Raw genomic sequence first — 26,176 nt, forward strand, 5'->3', positions numbered from 1 at the left:
TATGGACAAAAGTCTGTAGTAGGTAGTAAGTTCTCATGACCAAATTTGAACAAAATAATAATTAGAAGAAGTATTAAAATGATGTACAGATGAGACTACTATGTTTTATAAGTATAAAGTAATGTGTAATATGACCAAAAATATTCCAGTGTTGGTTTCATGGACAGGCTTTCATCACAACATCTAAAATGACTCATTTGTCGATTGTTCTACAAAAGATTGTGTTATTAATAAATGTGTGATCTGATGTAACAGTCATTGATTTGTAATTGCCATTCTTATTTGTATGCTTAATAGACTCTTAGAGGAAATTCCACTTTAATCTGAACATTAAAAATGCTTGATCAAGATTGTACATGCCCAACAAATGCCTTTTCCATTCATAAAAATAGAAACAAATAAGAGCCACAAGGTCAAACAAAGTTTTAAGGGACAAATAATGAAATTGGCAAAAATAAATTACAAAAAAAAAAAAACAACGACAACAACAAATCCAACCGCAAACTAGAGCTATGTTCTGAGTCTTTTTTCTATATTTTCATTTAAGCAATATTTGGTGCTCAGGTTAATATTTTTTGTGCAGTTTTTTTTTTGCAATTACTTTGTTTATTATTAAACTGATTAGTAAATCCATAAACTGCACCCCTTTTGCTGTTTTGTTGGTAAGATTAACATATGATGATGATTATTATTGTTGTTGCTATTATTATTATTATTATTATTATTATTATTATTATTATTTATGCACTCTATGCAAACCTCTTTGTATGTATGATTTGCAGAAATATAGATCTACTTCAAAACTTTGTTACTCCCAATACATGTATAGTAATTTTATATTTATAAAAGAAACTTACAGTTGAATAGATCTAAGATCCAGTCTTTAAAAAGCCCAAAACTTATCATGTCTTTCCTGAAGATCAACTTTCCCACAGTCTGATTGATATTTTTTATCGGGTGATCAAGAGAAAATTTATTATGATTTTGTACAGATCAGCCCTCTCACACTCTGAATATTATGCAATAAGCTTAGAGCTCATCCTTATTGCAATCTGCAGAACGCATGATCTTGACCATATCTGAAGGCTTTACCATCATCCAGGCGTATTTGCACAGGTGCTCCTTGTTGCAGTCCTTTTGCCAATAGATGACGTTCCTGCGGTTGAGGTTGGCACCAGCACAAGCATCATACCACCACCCCCCACCTGCAACTCCCTGGAACTCTAGCTTGGCACAATTCTGGAAATAGTTATCATTGTCACGGTCCTTGGTGGTAAACTTCTGGTTGTCATGGAGGTAGTTCTCTGGGTCCAGAGTGAGAGCATCCATAGCAGTGCCATGGTACAAGCCCAGACGCAGCCTGTACTGTGAATCTTCTCCTTCCACCAGTGCTGGATCATATTCACCTGTTTTGGTTACGGCATCTTTGTCCACCAGCTTGATGCCCAGCTTGTAGCGGATGGGTCCACTGGTGAGTTGGTGGATGTACTCATTGCCCAGCCAATGGTTGCCAGTCAAAGTTCCAAAGCCCAACTTGTACTCCTCCCAGGAGAGGTCAAAGTCCACACTGCTGTTGACTGTGATGTGCTGGATAACAGTCCAGCCACCGATCTGCATTGCACAGAAGGCTACAATGGGTGAGTCTCTGGGCTTGATGATATAGACTCCATCCCGTGCCTGATGTCCAGAACTTTCCCACAGCTCATGACAATCCCTGGGTAACTCTGGTATAGATATATGCAGATGACAATTCTATGAAAACTTAGTACAGTACAGTTTCTATGTAAAACTTCCTTATTAAACAATTCATGGAATAGTTGTTTTGAATATCAGGTTGTAGTGTTTGGCACATGGGTAATTTCAGAGCCTGACAAATGAATAGAGAAATCAGGGCCGGATTAAGCCATTTTTGTAGCCCCAGGCCATAAAGTATTTGAAGCCCCTTAAGATGACAATTTTATATATGCCATCATAAAAGTAATGGAAATTAAACTCAATAAAAATATTGAATGGGCCATTATGAAGAAAAAATAGTATCCCGCCACTAAAACCAAAAGCAAAGAATAAGTAAGCATGCAGTCTGTACAGGGGCTATAACCTGAAAATGACCATTGCTCTCATCAATGCTTGTTAGTTCCAGAGAGCAGATAATTACAGTAAGAACGGGAAATCACCACTGAGCTGACTGGATCGTAAGGTAACAAAATCTTTTCTACAGACAATTTTACAATAGTGACAACTGCTGCATTACACTACTGAAATACAGCTCACATACTGTTTAAATTCTTAAACTAGTGTGAATTTTCTAATTATTGTTGTGTTTATTGCTGGAAAAAATGCTTGTAGTAGGCTCAGCAGTGATAAATAGATCTTAAGCAAAAAAAAAACGACACAGTTGCATTCACTGCACATGATATCCTGTTAGGAGAACATATCTTTAATAGAGGTGAATTTATCCAACATTTCTTATTAGAAGATTATTAAAACTCAAATATAAGATTATTTAGCTTCCTTTTAGATGCTTTTACTCATTTCAAGCTTTAAATTTTCTTATTCTATTGGCAGATACTTTTGTTTCTTTTTTGAATCAATGCTTAAAATTTGCAAAATTATCTACCAGTAGAATAAGAAAATTTAAAGCTTGAAGTGAGTAAAAGCGTCTAAAAGTAAGCTAAATAATCTTATATTTGAGTTCTGATAATCTTCTAGTAAGAAATGTTAGATAAATTCACCCATATTAAAGATATTTTCTCTTAACAAGATAGCAGTTTATAATATGCCACGTTGCACTTCCACTGAGCCACACCCCTCAAGGTCGTGAGATTATATCAATATTGGTGAAGTAATTGTAATTACCTGTTGATATGAAACCGTAAACGAGAGTATAGAGGATTTCGACGTGACGTCACAGGTCACGTGACGCCCCGGTGTCCGCCATTTTGAAGGTCAAGCTAGCTAATGTCAACAACATAGTAGCTGGTATGTTACTGTAGCAATGTTTACGTTCAGTCATTTGGATGACTGTTAAAACCTTTCAGTCTCAAGTTTTTCCTTTACTGTATTTACTAGTTTACTGAGCTAGCGCGCTCGGGCAGGCTGGGAGCGAGCGCGCTAGCTCGGGCAGGCTGGGAGTGAGCGCACTAGCTCCCAGCCTGCCCGAGCGCGCTAGCTCAGTAAACTAGTAAATACAGTAAAGGAAAACTTGAGATTGAAAGGTTTTAACAGTCATCCAAATGACTGAACGTAAACATTGCTACAGTAACATACCAGCTACTATGTTGTTGACATTAGCTAGTGCTAACAGGTAGCTGCTAGTGCACTGTTACAACTACACCGACCCTAATAATACAGTTCTTGGTCATTGCCTGGTAACAGCAAATTTATAACGGGCCATGTCTCAACAGACTAAGAAGTTATTTCAATGACATTTAATAACATTTTGTTTATCCTGAGGACCGAAAGTAAATGAAAATGTGAACAAACAGCTGTAATAAGATGGCGACCACCAGCTCCAGGGACGACCTGCTGATGTAGGCATGTTACCCAGCCTGGTTTTTAATGACATAGGTATACAGATCATGTGGGCCGAAGTCAGGTAAAGACGAGGGCTTCGTGTACTTCCGTACGTCAGTGAACAATCCTGGTGGAAGCAGGTAAACGTCGTTCTCTAAGCCTGCTAACCTCAATTTTTGCAAATACCTCTCCCTCTGCTCGCCCTGTAAATGCCCTACATCGCTGGATAGTGAAGGTGTTTTCTGCATCTCGCTCCTTTTTCTTTTATGTTTTTTCCCTGGTATTTCCCACACGCCTGACTGCAGGTCAGGAAGATCACCTGCGCTGCAGCGCTGCAAAGCCAGAAAAAGATAGCCTGGTAACGTACACCAGCATCATTGATTTTCTGGTGATATCGCTTCTTACTCGCGTCATCTAGGCCGGATAAAATACTCGACAATGAGACTTCGTCATGATCAACAGTGTATCGCTACCGGTAGTCGCCATATTTGTGACCGTCAAAATGGCGGCATAAATATTGTCGCTATGGAAACAATGACGTAGGCCGAAATCCTCTATATAGCCCATACCAGGGGTGTTCTATCTTTTCAAGAAAAATTGGTTTTCACGCCAACCAAGCAGAAGCCACATCTGATAGTCTACCGAAAGCCAAGATCAACTAATTAAACAGGTGGAATCAGGTATGGCTCCGGCTTGATTGCAATGAAAACCTGCACCCACACCACACCAGCCCTTTGTGGGTAAGATTGAACATCCCTGGCCTACACGTGGCCTATCTGGCCATGAGTATAATAAAGAGAGACTCAGTCCCTTGTTCAGTGTTTTTGTGAGTTGATTTTGTCTCTAATATCAAGAGCATGGACATGTAACGTACAAAAGACTGATTATATTGTGTGAGAATGGTGATCTCTGTTCTTTTGTCAAAAGTCATTGTCTTCAACACACACAAGACAAATGAGGCATTTAATTGCTATTTCCTAGCAAACAGCTCTGAAACATGTAATTTGTTACATCTTAGATACATCTTAGGGTTAAAAGATTTTATTGTGGATTGATATTATTATTATTACTACTATACTGTACCTATAAGAGAGCTGTGGAAGGTTAAAATGTTCTCAACTCAAATCACATGCTGTTTCTGAAAGTGTTATAGGGCATAGCTTCCTTAAATATAATTAAAAGTGTAGTCGTTTATATAAACAAACAAGGAAATATTGTTAGCCACAGAACCAGCCTGGTTTTTACCTTTATGTCCGACATTTTGAATGAATTTGTGCTCTTCTGGAGAAAGAAGATGGATGTTTTTAGCTTGCTGTTGTGCAGTTAGTACTCCAGCTGAAATGGCAATGCTCAGGAAAGCGATCATGTTACCCTTGAAATGTGTCATCCTTTAGTAGCATGAGAATAATAGACAGATTAATAACCATAATAAGCACTCAATTTAACTATATTTCACTGTGATATTAAAATACACTTCAAGTGAGGAAAATTTCAGTAGTACTCTATGTACAAGGTAATATACATCTATTACATACTACATATATTTTTTCATTTGTAACTAGTGGAACTGGGATACTTAAAAAAAAAAATCAACGTACTCACCTTCACCATGTATCACGTGTATTCACCATGTATTTGCTACAGATTACTTACACACACAACCCTTACTCTTAGTGAGATAGAACTGAAAAGAAAGAAAGAAAGTCCCAATATGAATCTTAGAGTCCACTCTGAAACGGTCACAGGCCACACACCCTGAGCCTATCAGCACTGGACTTCAGCCTCTTTCTCATGTAACACTTCAACAAATCAGCGATTAAAGGTTGTAGGCCTATCTGTGTCGTTTGGAGCAGGACCAGGCTGGATAGTTTTTATGACTCTTTTATATGTCTGTTACTCTGTAATAACTTCTCCTTGTAGTTCAATTAACATAGGAAATTGCATCATTTAGGCAGCATAATATTAACTCGTCCTTTACCAACATCAGCTTATTCATATTAAAATATAAGGCAGTTATAACCAGCAATTACAATGAGCTGTAAGTTTCTGCTTATCTCTGTTTGGATTAGGATCACTAACTACAGTGATCCAAAGGATATAAATATCTGCTTTGTACACCTACACTGAATGGAGTGGCATACTTTTAAATTTCACTGTTGGCTCAAATACTTCTTTATTATCCCCCACCCAAATGAAGTTTGATGGGGGATATAGAAAAGGGTTCCGTCCGTACGGTCACGTTTTCGTTTCCGGGCCATATCTTTAAAACTACTGAAGATATCGTCATGAAACTTTGGATACATATCAATCAACATGGGAACTGGTGCCTTTTGCTATTTTGGATTTTTTTTTAAAGTATTTTTCAAATGTTTACATAAAAAATAGATTTTGACATAGTTTCTAAGAGCAATGTTGGTTTCCGGAGCATATATCCAAAACTATTCATGATACGGATTTGAAACTTGGTATACGTGTTAACAAGGTGATGTAGATGTGCCTTTTCAAACTAAGAAATTTAAATTTTTCATGTTTCCATGGAAACAATTTCAGACTTAGTCTCTCAGGTTAGTCTTAGGGGTAGGTTTTGTTTCCGGAGCAGAACTTGAAAACTATGAGTGGTATGGTCTTGAAAGTTGGTATATGTGTTGATTAAGTATGGATATGTGCCTTTTGATACTAAGAAACGTGAGAAATTTTTATTTTTAGCTCACCTGGACCAAAGGTCCACTGGGCTTATGCCATGGGCTGCTGAGGTCAATGTAAAGAGGTAGGGTTGGTTTCCTGTAGCAGAACTTGAAAAATGTGACAATATCTTGGAACTTGGTATATAGTTGGTATACTGTATAGGGTGGGGGATATAGATGACTCTGTCTTCCTGTTATACATGTACTGTAAAGATATATTAAGGGCAATATGTTCGTGCATGCAGTCACAACAGCCACAGAATGTTTCACAGTCAATGAGATAGATGTCACAACAGATTGATCTATGTTGTTTTATTATCAATATGGTAAGATTTACAGTGGTTACAATCTCTCAGAAGCACACACACACACACCCAACCCACAAATAGTATTTACTGCATTTATTACACTCTAATCTGTTCCTATAAGCAAGCTCCTCATATCCAGCAGATAACCAACAACATTCGAGCCTTCTCTGATAACTTATCCCTTACAGCCCCTCTTATTTTCACTAGTGATATATTTAGCCTTCAGCCATTCAACTTCCATAGTGGTTTGCCAAGACCGTTTCTTTTTTAGAGACCCACATATCTAATCTTGTGTTCGCAAGTTATCTAATAGCACCAGGCCTGGAATTTCGTCATTTTAGGGGCAAGGCCACTTGGCCTTTTGTGCTGTCAATTTTTTGAGGGCACCAAGGCCATAAAATAAAACAATGATTTTAACTTCACGTCTATAATGAATTTAATTTAAGGACTAATGACTCTTCTGAGGAAGATTGGAGTCTCAGTCGAAACTATCAAGCAGGTAAAGAAACATCTCCTCTATTATGTCTGAAGATAAGAAAATATTGAACACATCTAAACTTATCAATCCATCACTCACTTCAAAAATTGTAAAACTTATTAAACCTATATCCTCCCATAATTGTTGTTCAATTGACACCGAAGGTGCAAGAGCATCTTCAGACTGTACTACTACGCAGATTTTTGATTAATCAAAATTGAGCCTGGAATACATCAAAATGTTTGACTGTAAATGGAACATATACTAGCATGCAGGCTACTGATTAACCCATAAGAGCCCAGACCGATTTCTCAATCAAGGAAAATCTCATCTCATCTCATTATCTCTAGCCGCTTTATCCTTCTACAGGGTCGCAGGCAAGCTGGAGCCTATCCCAGCTGACTACGGGCGAAAGGCGGGGTACACCCTGGACAAGTCGCCAGGTCATCACAGGGCTGACACATAGACACAGACAACCATTCACACTCACATTCACACCTACGGTCAATTTAGAGTCACCAGTTAACCTAACCTGCATGTCTTTGGACTGTGGGGGAAACCGGAGCACCCGGAGGAAACCCACGCGGACACGGGGAGAACATGCAAACTCCACACAGAAAGGCCCTCGCCGGCCCCGGGGCTCGAACCCAGGACCTTCTTGCTGTGAGGCGACAGCGCTAACCACTACACCACCGTGCCGCCTTGGGTGTACTCATTTTTGTAATTTAAACAAACTTAAACTATCATGTTTTACCTCAGGCCACAGTGCTGCCCTGCTGTGATTGGCTCAAAACTCAAGACAAGTCTGTGCTTGTCCACTGACGGCTACAGAGGAAGTTGCACCATTTTCTAATTTACACAGAGCAATTTAAGGTCTTTGCACTTTTGACAGCAAGCTAATTAGCATTTGTTACCGGCTACAGTCGGTACTCGGCACGTTAAAAGTGGGTCAACGTTGTAACGACATAACGTTACTGTACAAGCAATGCTTATTTAACGGTAACAAACTTAAGCCCTATATGTTGAAATCCCTATCTTATTCGTTCGTTAATTTATCACACAATCTTACCTCAGTCAACTTCTTCCCCCCTTCTGTGAAAATTCAACGTCTCAGACGCGGACACAAGTGGGCGGGGGATGCGTTTGATTAAGTCTCCTGGTTGGCTGGTGATAGATTGGTGTCATTATAGCACGTCGGAGCGGTTCATGCCAGGCTCGAGTCCGATCCACCACTGATGAGTTGCCCAATAAGAATCCAGAATGTCATCAAAAGACGTATTTTTTTCTCAATAGACGCAGGTGATGTTAAAGCCTATTGGCAGTCACGAGGCAGACTACAAAACCGCAAAACATCAAGGCCACTGTGGCCTTACGGCAGATATTTTTTTCCAAGGGCACAAGGCCAAATTGAGGCCCTCGTGAAATTCCTGCCCTGGTACAGTGGCATAATACACGGAGGATAAGAGATATAATCACAATATTGCTATCAGTAAACCTACTAGAAGGGAATAGAATATGTTTTTATTCCATGGAAAAAAGTGTCCTACAGTGCTCAGCATAAATGAGTACACCCCCTTTGAAAAGGAACATTTATATTTCAAGGAACACAAACAATTTCCAAAATGTTGACAAGACAAAGTTTAATATAACATCTGTTTAACTTATAACATGAAAGTAAGGTTAATAATATAAACTTAGATTACACATTTTTTTTCAGTTTTACTCAAATTAGGGTGGTGCAAAAATGAGTACACCCCACAACAAAAACTACTACATCTAGTACTTTGTATGGCCTCCATGATTTTTAATGACAGCACCAAGTCTTCTAGGCATGGAATGAACGAGTTGGCGACATTTTGCAACATCAATCTTTTTCCATTCTTCAACAATGACCTCTTTTAGTGACTGGATGCTGGATGGAGAGTGATGCTCAACTTGTCTCTTCAGAATTCCCCAAAGAAAATTTCTTTACACCACAAAGGTGAAGGCTACAAGAAGATCAGCAAAGCTTTACATATCAGTCAGAATACTGTAGCAAAAGTGGTACAAAAATTTAAGAAAGATGGAACTGCAACCATCTCACAGAGACGTCCAGGTCGTCCACAGAAGTTAACACCTCGACAGGAGCGTCTTCTGATGAGAAGCGTTGAAGAAAATCGGCATGCAAGTTCACTGCAGTTATCTAAAGAAGTAGAAATCCAAACTGGTGTGACTATTTCCTATGACACAATACGGCATACACTGCAGAGGAATGGCATGCATGGATGCCATCCACGAAAGAAGCCTCTCCTAAAGACCAGGCACAAAAAAGCCCGCCTAGAGTTTGCCAGGGCCCATGCTGACAAATATGAAGACTACTGGGACTCTATACTCTGGAGTGATGAGACCAAGATAAATGTTTTTGGAACTGATGGCTTCAAAACTGTATGGCGTCGCAAAAGTGAGGAATACAAAGAAAACTGCATGGTGCCTACAGTGAAACATGGTGGTGGCAGTGTCCTTATGTGGGGCTGCATGAGTGCTGCTGGTGTCGGGGAGCTGCATTTCATTGATGGCATCATGAATTCACAAATGTATGGCTCTATACTGAAAGAGAAGGTGCTACCATCACTCTGTGCCCTTGGTTGTCGTGCACTTTTCCAACATAATGATCCTAAACACACATCTAAGGCCACTGTTGGATTTCTGAAGAAGAACAGGGTGAAAGTGATTCAGTGGCCAAGTATGTCTCCTGATCTGAACCCAATCGAACACCTATGGGGAATTCTGAAGAGACAAGTTGAGCATCACTCTCCATCCAGCATCCAGTCACTAAAAGAGGTCATTGTTGAAGAATGAAAAAAGATTGATGTTGCAAAATGTCGCCAACTTGTTCATTCCATGCCTAGAAGACTTGGTGCTGTCATTAAAAATCATGGAGGCCATACAAAGTACTAGATGTAGTAGTTTTTGTTGTGGGGTGTACTCATTTTTGCACCACCCTAATTTGAGTAAAACTGAAAAAAATGTGTAATCTAAGTTTTTATATTATTAACCTTACTTTCATGTTATAAGTTAAACAGATGTTATATTAAACTTTGTCTTGTCAACATTTTGGAAATTGTTTGTGCTCATTGAGATATTGTTTAAAATGTTCCTTTTCAAAGGGGGTGTACTCATTTATGCTCAGCTCTGTATATGTATAATAATGATGTATATTTAGCATATTGTTTTTGTTTGTGTCTATATTACAGTCTAATCAACAAAGCTGCACAAGAACCATGACTAGGACAGGCAATCCATCAAGAACCATTATTAATATTTTATATACTGTAGAAACAGGGTTACAGTAGGAGTCCATTTCTTACCCCCAAGGTACAGTCTACACTAATGTACCCCCTAGGGCTCATTACTGGACCTCAAGGTAACTATGTGTACCTTGTTCAGGCCAAAAGGTACATGTATGTTCCCAAGCAGTATGATAAACCAAACACTGGCTTTGGAGAGCACCTTTTCATGTTTTGCGTCATTACAAGTGGCAGCTTGAATCCAGTGCTGGAAGGAAGACGAAGATGATGAAAGAAGAGGTAAATGTCAGTGAACTTGCATTCTTGCTTGTGTAATTGTTTCAGTGGTTCAAATAAAATAATATGACGCTCACAATAAGATGATGCTCTGTTTGAAGTAAAGTTTTATTCCTGCACATGTAGTGTAAGTGTACCCAGACAAACACAAACCACATACAGGCTTTTAGTTTTCAAAAAGAAAAAAAAAACCACGAAGGGTTCAAAACGGTTTATGACACGAGCGTCGTTTTATTTTAGTTTTATATCACAAATTTATCCAGAACAATTGTTGAGGAGTCTAACATTCACTATGATAAACCAAAAAAAAAAAAACGTGTCCACACGTGCTGCAGCTGGGATGAAACTGCTGGCAGAAAACTGCAGCTTTCCAAACAGATGTTATTGCACCTGATGCACTTGACAGTAGTGTTGTAGGACTTGAGTAGACCGGTCTCAAGACCACTTTTTGAAGGTCTTGGTCTCATCTCGGAATTGAATGCATTTTTACTTGGTCTTTTCTCAGTCTCAGACATGGAGGACTCAGGATTTTATTTCAAGACCGGTCAAGACCACAACTGTGAGGATTTCACTAAATTGCCTGTACATTGTCTGATTCATTTGTTAACATCATTACTGTGATTGAATGTAAAACTTCCTGCTTCAAATGCTAAATAACGTGATTCATTGCAATGGCCATCACCCCTCCCCATCACCCTTCACACCCACTGGTCTGGTCCTGGTCTTAATTAGGTCTCACCCTGCTATGGTCTTGGTCTTGACTTGGTCTCAACCCCTCAAAGTTATGATGATATGGAAATCATTCTCGATCTCGATACACTTTGGTCTTGGTCATGACTTGGTCTTGGTTGAGCTGGTCTTGACTCCAATACTACCTGACAGTCCCTATAGGTTCTAGTACATGCTTGGAAAGAGAGGAGTATTCGTTTGGGTGCAATCTGCATCCTGACTACTCGATGCCACTAAACCCTACATCGTATGGTAGTCTGTCGTGTCCGATGACAACTAGGAGGTGTTTAGCATTTGTTTGCTCGCTTAGCATTTGTTTGCTCACTTTGTTTTCTGCTCCTCGGACCTGCTTGATCCATCCTGGTGCCCTGTGTCTGGTTGGAGTCTCATCGCATCACTCCTGTGGAGGATGGCCCCATGAGAACAGTTGAAAGTCACACCTGGAGGACGCTCTGGACTCTTACAGTAATGATTTTATGGCTGAGGACTACAGTTGACTTGCTAACTTTAGGACTGCAGTTGTCATGAATAGTTTTGCACTCAAGTTTCCATCAATGAAGAGTTACAACATCAACGAAACTGTCTTCATGTTAAAACTGTTAATATTATAGTCACGCTGTCTGTTGTTGCCCAAATGAGGATGGGTTCCCTTTTGAGTCTGGTTCCTCTCGAGGTTTCTTCCTCATGTCGTCTGAGGGAGTTTTTCCTTGCCACCGTCGCCACAGGCTTGCTCATTGGGGATAGATTAGGGATAAAATTAGCTCATGTTTTAAGTCATTCAAATTCTGTAAAGCTGCTTTGCGACAATGTTTATTGTTAAAAGCGCTATACAAATAAACTTGACTTGACTTTGTTTGCTCATAATAAAACTACGGCCACATCTTTCACATATAATGTTCGACACCAACTGCCCATCACGTGACTCGTGTTGTTATTATGATAACAACATACTGATATTCCTCCTCCCTTTTCTCCTCAACCGTTTCAACCGATTGTTTCACAATCTTTCTCCACTTGTATCTGTCTCTGGCTTTTTCTTCCCAGTTGTTCTTCACAGTCTATTCTTTTAAGATGAAGCCAAGGCTTAGTGGTTAGAGAAGCAGCTTTGGGACAAAAGGTCATTGGTTCGATTCAGGAACTGGGAAATGTGAAGTGGGAAATGGGAACAGGGTGGCTGTAAATGAGAAATTGGAGGATGGATTAGAAGAATGGAAGGAAATAGAAAATTGGGTGATGGATGAAAATGGGAAATTGGGAATGGGGTGGATTGAATTGGGAAATGGGGGTCAATGGATTTGAAAAATTGGGGGATGGATTGGCAATTGGATACAAATGAGAAATTGGGGATGGGAACTGGGAAGCCGGAACTTGGAAGTGGGAGTTCAGAACTGAGAACTCGGAAGTGATAGGTGGGAACTCGGAACTAGGAACTTGGAAGTGGGAGTTCAGAACTGAGAACTTGGAACTGGGAAGTCGGAATTGGGAACTCGGAGTACCTACTCATCTGGGAGTCCTCAACATCCTACACTACGAACAAGGTCCAAAAGCAGCAAGGGTTTTGGTGTTTCTTTCTGATAATTTACAGACGACTAAACCTTAAACTTCCTACAGGTTATATTTGTTGTAGGGCCTAACCATCATCCTACTGGATGAATGGTAAGTAAGTTGCTGCAGGATACTGTATATAGACTGCATTTAATTGTCGTGGACCAAACATACTGTGAGACTTTTATTTTGTAATTAAAAAAAAACCCACCCCTGCACACACCTTTATTCATGCATATACTTAATTTCAAGGTCATTAAAAAGAAATACAAATGCATGCTCAGTTTCAAATCCAAATACTTCATGACCTGATGCTACCATTTTACCAGATACCCAAATTATGTCACATAACTATTTATTAGTCTTCAGTATAGACAATTCCTGATGACATTTGATAGACATTCTGCCTTATCAAACTAATGAAAATTTTAGTTGAGTAATTATATAGGTTGCTCATAAAGTAATAGTTGTACAAGGCAAAACAACAAAATAACCACAATATTGGAAATAACTACCTTTTAAAAGGGGAAAATTACCTCCATACACAAAAGTAAATTAAAATAGTTGTTGAACTCCCCACTTTCTCATATCTAGTGGTCATTTTTCACAAAGCCTGATACAAAATGACATAATTAAATAATATTGGCTGGCTTTTTTTGTGGTCTATCAGATATATTCCATTCAGCTAGCATGATATTGAACAAGGGCGGCACGGTGGCGTAGTGGTTAGCGCTGTCGCCTCACACCAAGAAGGTCCGGGTTCGAGCTCCGTGGCCGGCGAGGGCCTTTCTGTATGGAGTTTGCATGTTCTCCCCGTGTCTGCGTGGGTGTGCTTCGGTTTCCCCCACAGTCCAAAGACATGCAGGTTAGGTTAACTGGTGACTCTAAATTGACCGTAGGTGTGAATGGTTGTCTGTGTCTATGTGTCGGCCCTGTGATGACCTGGCGACTTGTCCAGGGTGTACCCCGTAGTCAGCTGGGATAGGCTCCAGTTTGCCTGTGACCCTGTAGAACAGGATAAAGCGGCGAGAGATAATGGGATGAGAAGAGATGTTGAAGATGAGTTCAGTACCATGCTAGCTGAATGGAATATATCTGATAGACCATGAAAAAAGCCATTATTATTATTATACATACACACACTCTTCATATCAGTATTCTTGAAGGCCAATGCTAGCTTACCCACGACTCGGTGCTGTTAGCACGGCAGTCCAGTTACCTTCCAGCTGGTGTAGCGTTAGCAAAGGCCAACATTAGTTTACCCGCGCCTCGGTGCTGTTAGCACGGCAGTCCAGTTACTTTCCAGCTGGTGTACTGTTAGCGAAGGCCATTGCTAGCAGAGTCAAGCTGATTATTATTATTATCATCTTCCCTGTGTAATTTGCTTAATTACTTTTAAAATCAACATTGACAACTACACACAACAGAGTGACCTGGCAGCCAAAATTCTCTCAAAATCTTGTTTTTAACGAAGCAAACCTGGCAGCCATGTTTGTTTAGAAATTGTCACAGGCGCTCGCTAACATGGAAGTTTTATGTCGCCGATGTATGATGTGTTTTCTTGACAACGTGCAATATTGTAACAATATTGCATGCTCATTTTCTGTTGGGTACAGTGCAGGCCTGGAATTTCATCATTTTAGGGGCAAGGCCACTTGGCCTTTTGTGCTGTCAATTTTTTGAGGGCACAAAGGCCAAAAGCCAGGGCACCAAGGCCATAAAATAAAACAATGATTTTAAGTTCACGTCTATAATGAATTTAATAGATGACAAAGAAAACATTTCTGACCTTTTATTTTTTAAAATGGCACTTTCATGTCTCAAGATCTGAAATATTAAATTGCAAATTTGCAGAACACTGCAACACTATTACACTGTTAACCCGAAAGTTCATTCTATGCAAACAGTTTGAGTAAATACCACTTTTAAAGATTAGTTTTATTGCGTTACTCAAACAGTATGAGTATATGAAGAGTATATGAGACAGTCATTGGGTGTACTCATTTTTGTAATTTAAACAAACTATCATGTTTTACCTCAGGCCACAGTGCTGCCCTGTTGTGATTGGCTCAAAACTCAAGACAAGTCTGTGCTCGTCCGCTGACGGCTACAGAGGAAGTTGCACCATTTTCTAATTTACACAGAGCAATTTAAGGTCTTTGCACTTTTGACAGCAAGCTAATTAGCATTTGTTACCGGCTACAGTCGGTACTCGGCACGTTAAAAGTGGGTCAACGTTGTAACGACATAACGTTACTGTACAAGCAATGCTTATTTAACGGTAACAAACTTAAGCCCTATATGTTGAAATTCCTATCTTATTCGTTCGTTAATTTATCACACAATCTTACCTCAGTCAACTTCTTCCCTCCTTCTGTGAAAATTCAACGTCTCAGACGCGGACACAAGTGGGCGGGGGATGCGTTTGATTAAGTCTCCTGGTTGGCTGGTGATAGATTGGTGTCATTATAGCACGTCGGAGCGGTTCATGCCAGGCTCGAGTCCAATCCACCACTGATGAGTTGCCCAATAAGAATCCAGAATGTCATCAAAAGACGTATTTTTTTCTCAATAGACGCAGGTGATGTTAAAGCCTATTGGCAGTCACGAGGCAGACTACAAAACCGCAGGGCATCAAGGCCACTGTGGCCTTACGGCAGATATTATTTTTTTCCAAGGGCACAAGGCCAAATTGAGAGGGCACGAGGGCCATGGCCCTCCTGAAATTCCTGCCCTGAATAGCACACAGACAAAATAAGTACGATAAATGAAATAAGTTAGTAGTTGAAAATATTGCCCTGACTTTCTGTGAATAGAATAGTATCCTTACTTAAAATATATAACATTAATAAACTTTGACTTAAAGATATATTTTTGACTTGTTTTCTCCAAATTAATAAAAAATACACACTCAATAAATATTGGCACAATAAAAACAGAAATGAATCTCGAGAAGGTATTCAAAAACCCAATTAATAAATACACACTGAACTAAAATGCTTTCAGTGGTAATAGCATCAAATACATTTCTCATATGTCAAAGCTTGTGGCACACGTATGGCGATACTAATTTTGCAAAGGACTGAAATGGGAAAATCAGTATGAAACAAAGGTACGGATAATATATTGTCTTGCTCACACATGTGCTATCTCCTGCGTGGACCGGTGCCTCTGTGTCCCTTGTGAGTTCCTGATTTACCTTGGTTTTTCGGTGGGGCAAAGAACTTGGTCATGAGCTCGGACACATCTGGAAGGTCAGGGCTGGGATTGAGCATATTCATTGACTGCTCCATTTCCTAACAAACAAACAAACAAACAAATAAACAAACAAACAAAAGATACAATAATACAGTAGAGTTCACTACCAGAAACATCTCATCTCATTATCTCTAGCCGCTTTATCCTGTTCTACAGGGTCGCAGGCAAGCTGGAGCCTATCCCAGCTGACTACGGGCGAAAAGCGGGGTACACCCTGGACAAGTCGCCAGGTCATCACAGGGCTGACACATAGACACAGACAACCATTCACACTCACATTCACACCTACGGTCAATTTAGAGTCACCAGTTAACCTAACCTGCATGTCTTTGGACTGTGGGGGAAACCGGAGCACCCGGAGGAAACCCACACGGACACGGGGAAAACATGCAAACTCCGCACAGAAAGGCCCTCGCCGGCCACGGGGCTCGAACCCGGACCTTCTTGCTGTGAGGCGACAGCGCTAACCACTACACCACCGTGCCGCCCCAATAATCAACTTAATAAATGAAAAACTGTAATTAGCATTATTATCTAATGATGTTTTTAGTGACCGAATGGCCGTTGGTAGCTGATTACAAGCACGATGACATATTGTTTGTTCTTTCCTTTCCTGCATAAAACAGATGTTTGGTAAGGATTTAACATTGCAGTCTAGATTTCATCCATTTTAAAGAACTTTTATAAGGAGAAAACTTGATGAAACTGACCCTTCTCATCCCTGGGTCATTCATGTTGATGAGCTTTGGGAGAAGAAGAATGATCAAAAGGGGAAGCACCATCATGAGAACCTGAGGAATGTGGAGAAAGCAAGTGAGTCAATCCTATCTTTTGTCACCTGATTAACATTATGGTATTTAAACTGTCATTCAGACTGACGCTATGTCAGTGGATGAGTAAGGGGAAAAAATCATTACACCTGCTACCACTCCCGGGAACATAATTAAGACAATTCTGACCTAAGGATGAAACTATTTAGAGACAGAGCTGGTTTCTGCCCTTAAGTAGTACATAGTATGAATGGAGGCCTTGTGATGAGTCCATGCAAGTTTGCAGCAATTTAAGTTATGAGAACTACATAAGCCCTCCTGGAGTCTCTTTCTATCGGGGTTTTTGTTTGTTTGCTTGCTTGTTTTTTTTGACAGATCAAGCAAAGACATTTTTGGTTTTGAAAATTAGGGTTTTAATGAGAGAAGTAAGGGTTTTTACATTATGATCTTAAGGCACACAGGCTTCCTGCTTTATGTCCCAGGGCTCCCTTATGTGTGTGTGTTACCGTCTGGCTCTCCCTTTTAATTACGCTGTCATAGGTAGTCTTGCTGGAGTCCCTACTTGCACTCAGTGAAAAATGTATACTGTTCTTAACCATTAGTTGACACTGGGCATACCTAACAACCTATGTTTCTCTCTCTCTGTCGAGTTACACGCCGATCCTGAGACACCAGTAATGCTGACCTCTTCTGCTCCTCGGACCTGCTTGATCCATCCTAATGCCCTACTTCTGGCTGGAGTCTCATCACATCGTTCCTGTGGAGGACGCCCCCATATGGACAGTCGAAAGTCGCTCTGGACACTTACAGTTTTGCTATGATGGCTGAGGACCACAGTTACCGTAATAACTTTAGGACTGCAGTTGTCATGAACAGTTTTTACTCAAGTCTCCATCAGTGAACTTCAACAAAACAGACTTCGTGCTAAAACTATAATGAATTTCCTGGTAACACAGTTATCCTTTGTGACTATACAGGACACAGTTATAGAAGCAAGTTATTTATAATCACACTATCTATTATCACCCAGACGAGGGTGGGTTCCCTTTTGAGTCTGGTTCCTCTCAAGATTTCTTCCTCATGTCGTCCTGACGGAGTTTTTCCTTGCCAACGTCACCTCAGGCTTGCTCATCAGGGATAAATAAATTTATTAGGGACAAAATTAGCTTGTATGTTTAAAGTCTTTAATTGTCTGTAAAGTTGCTTTGCGACAATGCCTGTTGTTACAAGTGTTATACAAATAAACTTGACTTCCTAAGTGGGCTACAGACTCCAGAATTTCTAAGTATCATTCCCTCTTATCACCTAATGCTGCATCCTTCCAGAAAAATACGTAATAACAACAAGCTTACCACAGGGTTCATGAAGAAATCGGACCAACCCCACGTGTCTCGTTTAGTAAAGTACGAATGCTGTCCTGTACATCTCATCTGAACAGGGTAAGGCAACTGCATTACCTCAAATGTCTTGATGTAATTGACTCTTCTGGCACTAAAGATAAGGAAAAGCAGAGGAGCATTACAGCATATTATACTGAAACGTATACACTATAATGCTATAAACAGACACTCTTCCACACTCAGAAGTATTCACACTTGCTCAACACTGAAAATAACCCTGAAGTATCTATTTTAACTTTCTTTACTGAAGACTAAGAGGCAATAATAGTAGTGTAGTCTTTATCAAGTGTGTTGGAGCACAAGTAATAATACACAGTGAGAAAATGACTTTTTGAAACACATTTTGAAAGACATTATTAGAAAGTTTTCGAGTGGGAGACATTTCTAGTGTTTTGTCTATTTTTTGTAAATGTAAAAAAAAACACTAATAAACGAAAAAAATATTTTGAACTCATACACATTACTCAGTATGCATTTTTGCATTAACATCGTATTAAAATCTATGTTGTAAAACTAGTATGTATATTATTATAAATGGATGTTGGGCTTTACTGGAAAATTAGTAATACATTATGTGTTAGGTAAACGTAGTATCCTTGGGTATGTTAGATCATGTCTCAGAAAAAAAATCTAGTGACTTTTTCCGCTTAGCAACTGTCCTGCATTCAATTATAAAAATAGAGAGAGCAGGTTCAGTTGATCCAACAACCATGCCACAGTCAAAGTCACGGAGATAATGTTTTTCTTCATTCTGATGGTTGATGTGAATATTACATGAAGTTCTTGACCTGTACTTGCATCATTTTATGCATTACGGTGCTGCCACATGTCTGGCTGATTGCATAATTGTATGGATGTACAGGTATATAGATGGTCCTATTAAAGTGGCAGTGTGTCTATTTCCAAGTAATAAAAAAACCTCTTTCCTTTGTGTCTGTTTCCCCAACTGCTGACTATAACTGCTTCTTTTTGTTTGCACTATATGGCCAAAAGCTGACCATCACGCCCACGTGTGCTTTCTGAACATTCCATTTGAGATTTAGTCCCCGTTTGCTGTTATAATAACCTCCACTGCTCTGGGAAGGCTTTCCGTTAGATGCTGGGAGTGTAACTGTGAGGATTTATACTCGTTCAATTCTGCCACAAAAGCATTAGTGAGATCTGTGCAGGACACCCGAGTTTTTCCACTCCAACCTTGGTAAACCATGCCTTTGTTGATCTTGCTTTGTGCACAGGAGCATTGTCATGCTGGAACAGATTTGAGCCCCTTAGGCCAAGTTTACATTAGACCGTATCTGTCTCGTTTTCTTCGCGGATGCACTGTCCGTTTACATTAAAACGCCTGGAAACGCCGGGAAACGGGAATCCGCCAGGGTCCACGTATTCAATCCAGATCGTGTCTGGTCCGGTGCTGTGTAAACATTGAGAATACGCGGATACGCTGTGCTGAGCTCTAGCTGGCGTCGTCATTGGACAACGTCACTGTGACATCCACCTTCCTGATTCGCTGGCGTTGGTCATGTGACGCGACTGCTGAAAAACGGCGCGGACTTCCGCCTTGTATCACCTTTCATTAAAGAGTATAAAAGTATGAAAATACTGCAAATACTGATGCAAATACTGCCCATTGTGTAGTTATGATGGTCTTTAGGCTTGCCATCCTTCCACTTGCAAGTGGTAAGTGACTTGCGCACAGCGGCTCAGTCCCGAATCACTGCTCGTGCACTACACTCGCGCGCTCTGTGAGCTGCGCAGGGCCGGAGTGCGCACCCTCCAGAGGGCACTCGCTGTTCAGGGCGGAGTGATTTGGAGCGCAGCCGCTGAGGAGGAAGCGCTGAGCCGCACTGACACATTTCAACTTACGTGCCGAATTAGTCATGTGATTAGCGTATCCGTGTATTGGCGTTGCTGTGTTCACGCGAATCGTGTATTGGCGTTGCTGTGTGCACGCTAATCGTTTTTAAAAACGTTAATCTGATGATCCGCTGATACGGTCTAATGTAAACCTCACCTTAGTTCCAGTGAAGGGAAACTGTAATGTTACAGCATACAAATACATCCTATACAACTGTGTGACAACAGTTTGAGGAAGGCCTGTTTGTCAGGTGTCCATAATGGTTTGGCCATATGCTGAAAGTACATAGTTTTTGTGGTGCCATGACCACGGGTTTCTTCTTTCTTTAAGAAATCAGTTATAATCTATTCTGACAAAGCTATTCTATTCTAGGTGTCAATCTTCCTTCTTCATGTAACATGATATACAAATGATCAGGATAATGCAATCCATCCATCATCCATACCACTTAGCCTACAGAGAATTGGGGGCGGCGTGGTGGTATAGTGGTTAGCATTGTCGCATCACAGCAGGAAGGTCCCAGGTTTGAACCTCACGGCCGACGGGGGCCGATGGAGTTTGTGCGTTCTCCTCATGTCTACATGGGTTTCCTTTGGGTGCTCAGAGTCCAAAGTCATGCAGATTACGTAAAATACCCAGCCATTAAGTTTGTACAAGACAGTGCATACTTAGTGCCGGTCCCAAGCCCAGATAAATGTGAAGGCCCAGTGTGAGATTCGTGTGAGCTAAACTGGTTATTAACCTTCTGAAAATAAAGTAATACAATAACAGTGGGTGAGAGGCAGGGCAAACCCTGGACCTGTCACCAATCTATCATTGGGCTAACATAGAGAGGCAGGCAGCCATTCACACTCACAAATCACATCCATCCATTATCTGTAGCTGCTTATCCTGTACAGGGTCGCAGGCAAGCTGGAGCCTATCCCAGCTGACTATGGGCAAGAAGGGGGGTACAACCTGGTCACCAGGTCATCGCAGGGCTGACACATAGAGACAAACAACCATTCACACTCACAATCACACCTACGGTCAAATTAGAGCCACCAGTTAACCTAACCTGCATGTCTTTGGACTGGAGGAAACCCACGCAGACACGGGGAGAGCATGCAAAGTCCACACAGAAAGACCCTCGTCGGCCGCTGGGCTCAAACCCAGGACCTTCTTGCTGTGAGGCGACAGTGCTAACCACTACACCACCATGCCGCCCTCACAAGCACATCTGCGGGCAATTTAGAGTAGCAAATCTTTGAATTGTGGGAGGAGGAAACCAGAACATGCAAACTTTACACAGAAAGGCTGCAGTCAACCAACAGGTTCGAACCCTTCGTGCAATGAACATGCAAATTAGGTGATGACTTCATTCTGAGCATGCATTATGTTCAGTGTTCCTATAAAGAGCTTTGTTGATGCACAATCACTATCCATCCATTATCTGTAGCTGCTTATCCTGTTCTACAGGGTCACAGGCAGCTGGAGCCTCATCTCATCTCATTATCTCTAGCCGCTTTATCCTGTTCTACAGGGTCGCAGGAGCCTATCCCAGCTGACTACGGGCGAAAGGCGGGGTACACCCTGGACAAGTCGCCAGGTCATCACAGGGCTGACACATAGACACAGACAACCATTCACACCTACGGCCAATTTAGAGTCACCAGTTAACCTAACCTGCACGTCTTTGGACTGGAGGAAACCCACACAGACACGGAGAGAGCATGCAAACTCCACACAGAAAGTCCCTCGTCGGCCACTGGGCTCGAACCCAGGACCTTCTTGCTGTGAGGCGACAGTGCTAACCACTACACCACCGTGCCACTTTCAAAAGCACATCTGCGGGCAATTTAGAGTAGCAAATCTTTGAACTGTGGGAGGAGGAAACCAGAACATGCAAACTTTACACAGAAAGGCTGCAGTCAACCAGCAGGTTCGAACCCTTCGTGCAATGAACATGCAAATTAGGTGATGACTTCATTCTGAGCATGCATTATGTTCAGTGTTCCTATAAAGAGCTTTGTTGGTGCACAATCACTATCCATCCATTATCTGTAGCTGCTTATCCTGTTCTACAGAGTCACAGGCAGCTGGAGCCTCATCTCATCTCATTATCTCTAGCCGCTTTATCCTGTTCTACAGGGTCGCAGGAGCCTATCCCAGCTGACTATGGGCGAGAGACGGGGTACACCCTGGACAAGTCGCCAGGTCATCACAGGGCTGACACATAGGTGGGGTTTACATTAGACCGTATCAGCGGATCATCAGATTAACATTTTTAAAACGATTAGTGTGCACACAGCAACGCCAATACACGATTCGCGTGCACATAGCAACGCCAATACACGGATACACTCGGCTCCGCAGGCATCCTGTGCTCCAAATCACTCCGCCCTGAACAGCGAGTGCCCTCTGGAGGGTGCGCACTCCGGCCCTGCGCAGCTCACAGAGCGCGCGAGTATAGTGCACGAGCAGTGATTCGGGACTGAGCCGCTGTGTGTGTGATCTCAGTGCATGTCGGGCATGCGCGTCACTTACCACTTGCAAGTGGAAGGATGGCAAGCCTAAAGACAATCATAACTACACAATGGGCAGTATTTGCATCAGTATTTGCAGTATTTTCATACTTTTATACTCTTTAATGAAAGGTGATACAAGGCGGAAGTCCGCGCCGTTTTTCAGCAGTCGCGTCACATGACCAACGCCAGCGAATCAGGAAGGTGGATGTCACAGTGACGTTGTCCAATGACGATGCCAGCTAGAGCTCAGCACAGCGTATCCGCGTATCCTCAATGTTTACACAGCACCGGACCAGACACGATCTGGATTGAATACGTGGACCCTGGCGGATTCCCGTTTCCCGGCGTTTCCAGGCGTTTTAATGTAAACGGACAGTGCATCCGCGAAGAAAACGAGACAGATACGGTCTAATGTAAACTTGGCCATAGACACAGACAACCATTCACACCTACGGCCAATTTAGAGTCACCAGTTAACCTAACCTGCACGTCTTTGGACTGGAGGAAACCCACACAGACACGGAGAGAGCATGCAAAGTCCACACAGAAAGTCCCTCGTCGGCCACTGGGCTCGAACCCAGGACCTTCTTGCTGTGAGGCGACAGTGCTAACCACTACACCACCGTGCCGCTTTCAGAAGCACATCTGCGGGCAATTTAGAGTAGCAAATCTTTGAATTGTGGGAGGAGGAAACCAGAACATGCAAACTTTACACAGAAAGGCTGCAGTCAACCAGCAGGTTCGAACCCTTCGTGCAATGAACATGCAAATTAGGTGATGACTTCATTCTGAGCATGCATTATGTTCAGTGTTCCTATAAAGAGCTTTGTTGATGCACAATCACTATCCATCCATTATCTGTAGCTGCTTATCCTGTTCTACAGGGTCACAGGCAGCTGGAGCCTCATCTCATCTCGTTATCTCTAGCCGCTTTATCCTGTTCTACAGGGTCGCAGGAGCCTATCCCAGCTGACTACGGGCGAAAGGCGGGGTACACCCTGGACAAGTCGCCAGGTCATCACAGGGCTGACACATAGACACAGACAACCATTCACACCTACGGCCAATTTAGAGTCACCAGTTAACCTAACCTGCACGTCTTTGGACTGGAGGAAACCCACACAGACACGGAGAGAGCATGCAAACTCCACACAGAAAGTCCCTCGTCGGCCACTGGGCTCAAACCCAGGACCTTCTTGCTGTGAGGCGACAGTGCTAACCACTACACCACCGTGCCGCCCTCACAAGCACATCTGCGGGCAATTTAGAGTAGCAAATCTTTGAATTGTGGGAGGAGGAAACCAGAACATGCAAACTTTACACAGAAAGGCTGCAGTCAACCAGCAGGTTCGAACCCTTCGTGCAATGAACATGCAAATTAGTTGATGACTTCATTCTGAGCATGCATTATGTTCAGTGTTCCTATAAAGAGCTTTGTTGGTGCACAATCACTATCCATCCATTATCTGTAGCTGCTTATCCTGTTCTACAGGGTCACAGGCAGCTGGAGCCTCATCTCATCTCATTATCTCTAGCCGCTTTATCCTGTTCTACAGGGTCGCAGGAGCCTATCCCAGCTGACTACGGGCAAAAGGCGGGGTACACCCTGGACAAGTCGCCAGGTCATCACAGGGCTGACACATAGGTGGGGTTTACATTAGACCGTATCAGCGGATCATCAGATTAACATTTTTAAAACGATTAGTGTGCACACAGCAACGCCAATACATGATTCGCGTGCACATAGCAACGCCAATACACGGATACGCTCGGCTCCGCAGGCATCCTGTGCTCCAAATCACTCCGCCCTGAACAGCGAGTGCCCTCTGGAGGGTGCGCACTCCGGCCCTGCGCAGCTCACAGAGCGCGCGAGTATAGTGCACGAGCAGTGATTTGGGACTGAGCCGCTGTGTGTGTGATCTCAGTGCATGTCGGGCATGCGCGTCACTTACCATTTGCAAGTGGAAGGATGGCAAGCCTAAAGACAATCATAACTACACAATGGGCAGTATTTGCATCAGTATTTGCAGTATTTTCATACTTTTATACTCTTTAATGAAAGGTGATACAAGGCGGAAGTCCGCGCCGTTTTTCAGCAGTCGCGTCACATGACCAACGCCAGCGAATCAGGAAGGTGGATGTCACAGTGACGTTGTCCAATGACGATGCCAGCTAGAGCTCAGCACAGCGTATCCGCGTATCCTCAATGTTTACACAGCACCGGACCAGACACGATCTAGATTGAATACGTGGACCCTGGCGGATTCCCGTTTCCCGGTGTTTCCAGGCGTTTTAATGTAAACGGACAGTGCATCCGCGAAGAAAACGAGACAGATACGGTCTAATGTAAACTTGGCCTTAGAGTCACCAGTTAACCTAACCTGCACGTCTTTGGACTGGAGGAAACCCACACAGACACGGAGAAAGCATGCAAACTCCACACAGAAAGTCCCTCGTCGGCCACTGGGCTCGAACCCAGGACCTTCTTGCTGTGAGGCGACAGCGCTAACCACTACACCACCGTGCCGCTTTCAGAAGCACATCTGCGGGCAATTTAGAGTAGCAAATCTTTGAATTGTGGGAGGAGGAAACCAGAACATGCAAACTTTACACAGAAAGACAGCAGGTTCGAACCCTTCGTGCAATGAACATGCAAATTAGGTGATGACTTCATTCTGAGCATGCATTATGTTCAGTGTTCCTATAAAGAGCTTTGTTGGTGCACAGTCACTATAATGTGATAGAATTAAGGAATGAGAAGATACAAAACACTTTATCTGACAAGAAGCGTACCGCATTTTGCCTGTTGCAGTAATGTCAACCCTGACAGGCTCGAACCTGAACACCGGGGACACAACGTGCAGCACATAAGATCCGGACGGCACATCATTTACTGAGAAACTTCCATCGAGTCTAGTGGGACAAAGTCATGAGTTAAACACATGGCCCGGTAGCGGGCGCGCTGTAGGGATTTATTGATTGATTTATTTTTAAGTTCTAAAACCTGATGAAGCCAACATGCTCCTCGCCATCCAGCAGCACGCGCGCCACCGGAGTCCACTCCTCTGCTCTCACACCGTGCACGAGCGCGCGGCCCTCAACGCGGAACTTCTCTTCACCTTCCGCGAGCGCGCTCACACCAAACAACAGCACCGTCACAATCACACCGGCACGAGAGTTAGGAGTCATACTGACAAAAAACATCCCTGTAAACTAATCATTCCTGTTTACACCCAGTGTCGATTTTAAGTTTTGGTTTTTTTTGCTGACTACGTAAATCTAAATTAAACTTTTGGCTTCAGGCCACGCCTGCGCGATGACGTAAAAACATCTTGCGCTCGAGCTTCTTTCAGGGCCCCGCCCACTCCATGTGATTTGACGTCCAATGAGGATTGGAACTGCTGGCTCATACTGTGACCAAGCACACACACACACACACACACATTAAATACGAGTTTCTTTCTTTCTTTAATTAATTTTTTAACCCATAAAGACCCAGACCCATAACCCCTTTTAACCCTCATCCTACCATGCTATTTTACACCTTAATCTTACCATGTGGGGTC

At 42.2% G+C, this 26,176-nt stretch overlaps 2 protein-coding genes across 3 annotated transcripts; both read right to left on the minus strand.

Moving 5' to 3' along the window:
* Positions 1 to 805: 805 nt before the first annotated feature.
* zgc:194887 (uncharacterized protein LOC571819 homolog) lies at positions 806 to 7,288 on the minus strand. 2 transcript variants are annotated; one of them, XM_060933004.1, is made up of 3 exons: positions 6,225 to 7,288; positions 4,759 to 5,197; positions 806 to 1,724 (listed from the first exon to the last, which is right to left on the minus strand). In XM_060933004.1, exons 2-3 carry the CDS (start codon positions 4,898 to 4,900, stop codon positions 1,030 to 1,032), a joined length of 837 nt encoding a protein of 278 aa, XP_060788987.1. In that variant the 5' UTR covers positions 4,901 to 5,197; positions 6,225 to 7,288; the 3' UTR covers positions 806 to 1,029. The 2 variants fall into 2 exon arrangements, with proteins under 2 accessions (XP_060788987.1, XP_060788986.1); XM_060933003.1 differs by having other exon boundaries at positions 4,759 to 7,288.
* A 2,903-nt stretch (positions 7,289 to 10,191) lies between these two features.
* Positions 10,192 to 25,942, minus strand: LOC132894302 (ER membrane protein complex subunit 7-like). Its single transcript, XM_060933952.1, has 5 exons — positions 25,615 to 25,942; positions 25,404 to 25,523; positions 18,201 to 18,339; positions 16,789 to 16,869; positions 10,192 to 16,116 (listed from the first exon to the last, which is right to left on the minus strand). Exons 1-5 carry the CDS (start codon positions 25,812 to 25,814, stop codon positions 15,967 to 15,969), a joined length of 690 nt encoding a protein of 229 aa, XP_060789935.1. The 5' UTR covers positions 25,815 to 25,942; the 3' UTR covers positions 10,192 to 15,966.
* Between the last annotated feature and the right edge of the window lie 234 nt (positions 25,943 to 26,176).

The sequence above is a fragment of the Neoarius graeffei genome, chromosome 11 (assembly GCF_027579695.1).
Source record: "Neoarius graeffei isolate fNeoGra1 chromosome 11, fNeoGra1.pri, whole genome shotgun sequence".
Classification (NCBI taxonomy): domain Eukaryota; kingdom Metazoa; phylum Chordata; class Actinopteri; order Siluriformes; family Ariidae; genus Neoarius; species Neoarius graeffei.

Coding starts and splice junctions, on each gene's coding strand:
- zgc:194887 (XM_060933004.1), bottom strand. CDS start 4,900: ATGACACATTTCAAGGGTAACATGATCGCTTTCCTGAGCATTGCCATT. Junction 1,725..4,758: donor TCAAAATGTCGGACATAAAG/GTAAAAACCAGG, acceptor TATCTATACCAG/AGTTACCCAGGGATTGTCAT.
- LOC132894302 (XM_060933952.1), bottom strand. CDS start 25,814: ATGTTTTTTGTCAGTATGACTCCTAACTCTCGTGCCGGTGTGATTGTG. Junction 25,524..25,614: donor GAGCATGTTGGCTTCATCAG/GTTTTAGAACTT, acceptor TTGTCCCACTAG/ACTCGATGGAAGTTTCTCAG. Junction 18,340..25,403: donor ACTGCAACAGGCAAAATGCG/GTACGCTTCTTG, acceptor CCTTATCTTTAG/TGCCAGAAGAGTCAATTACA.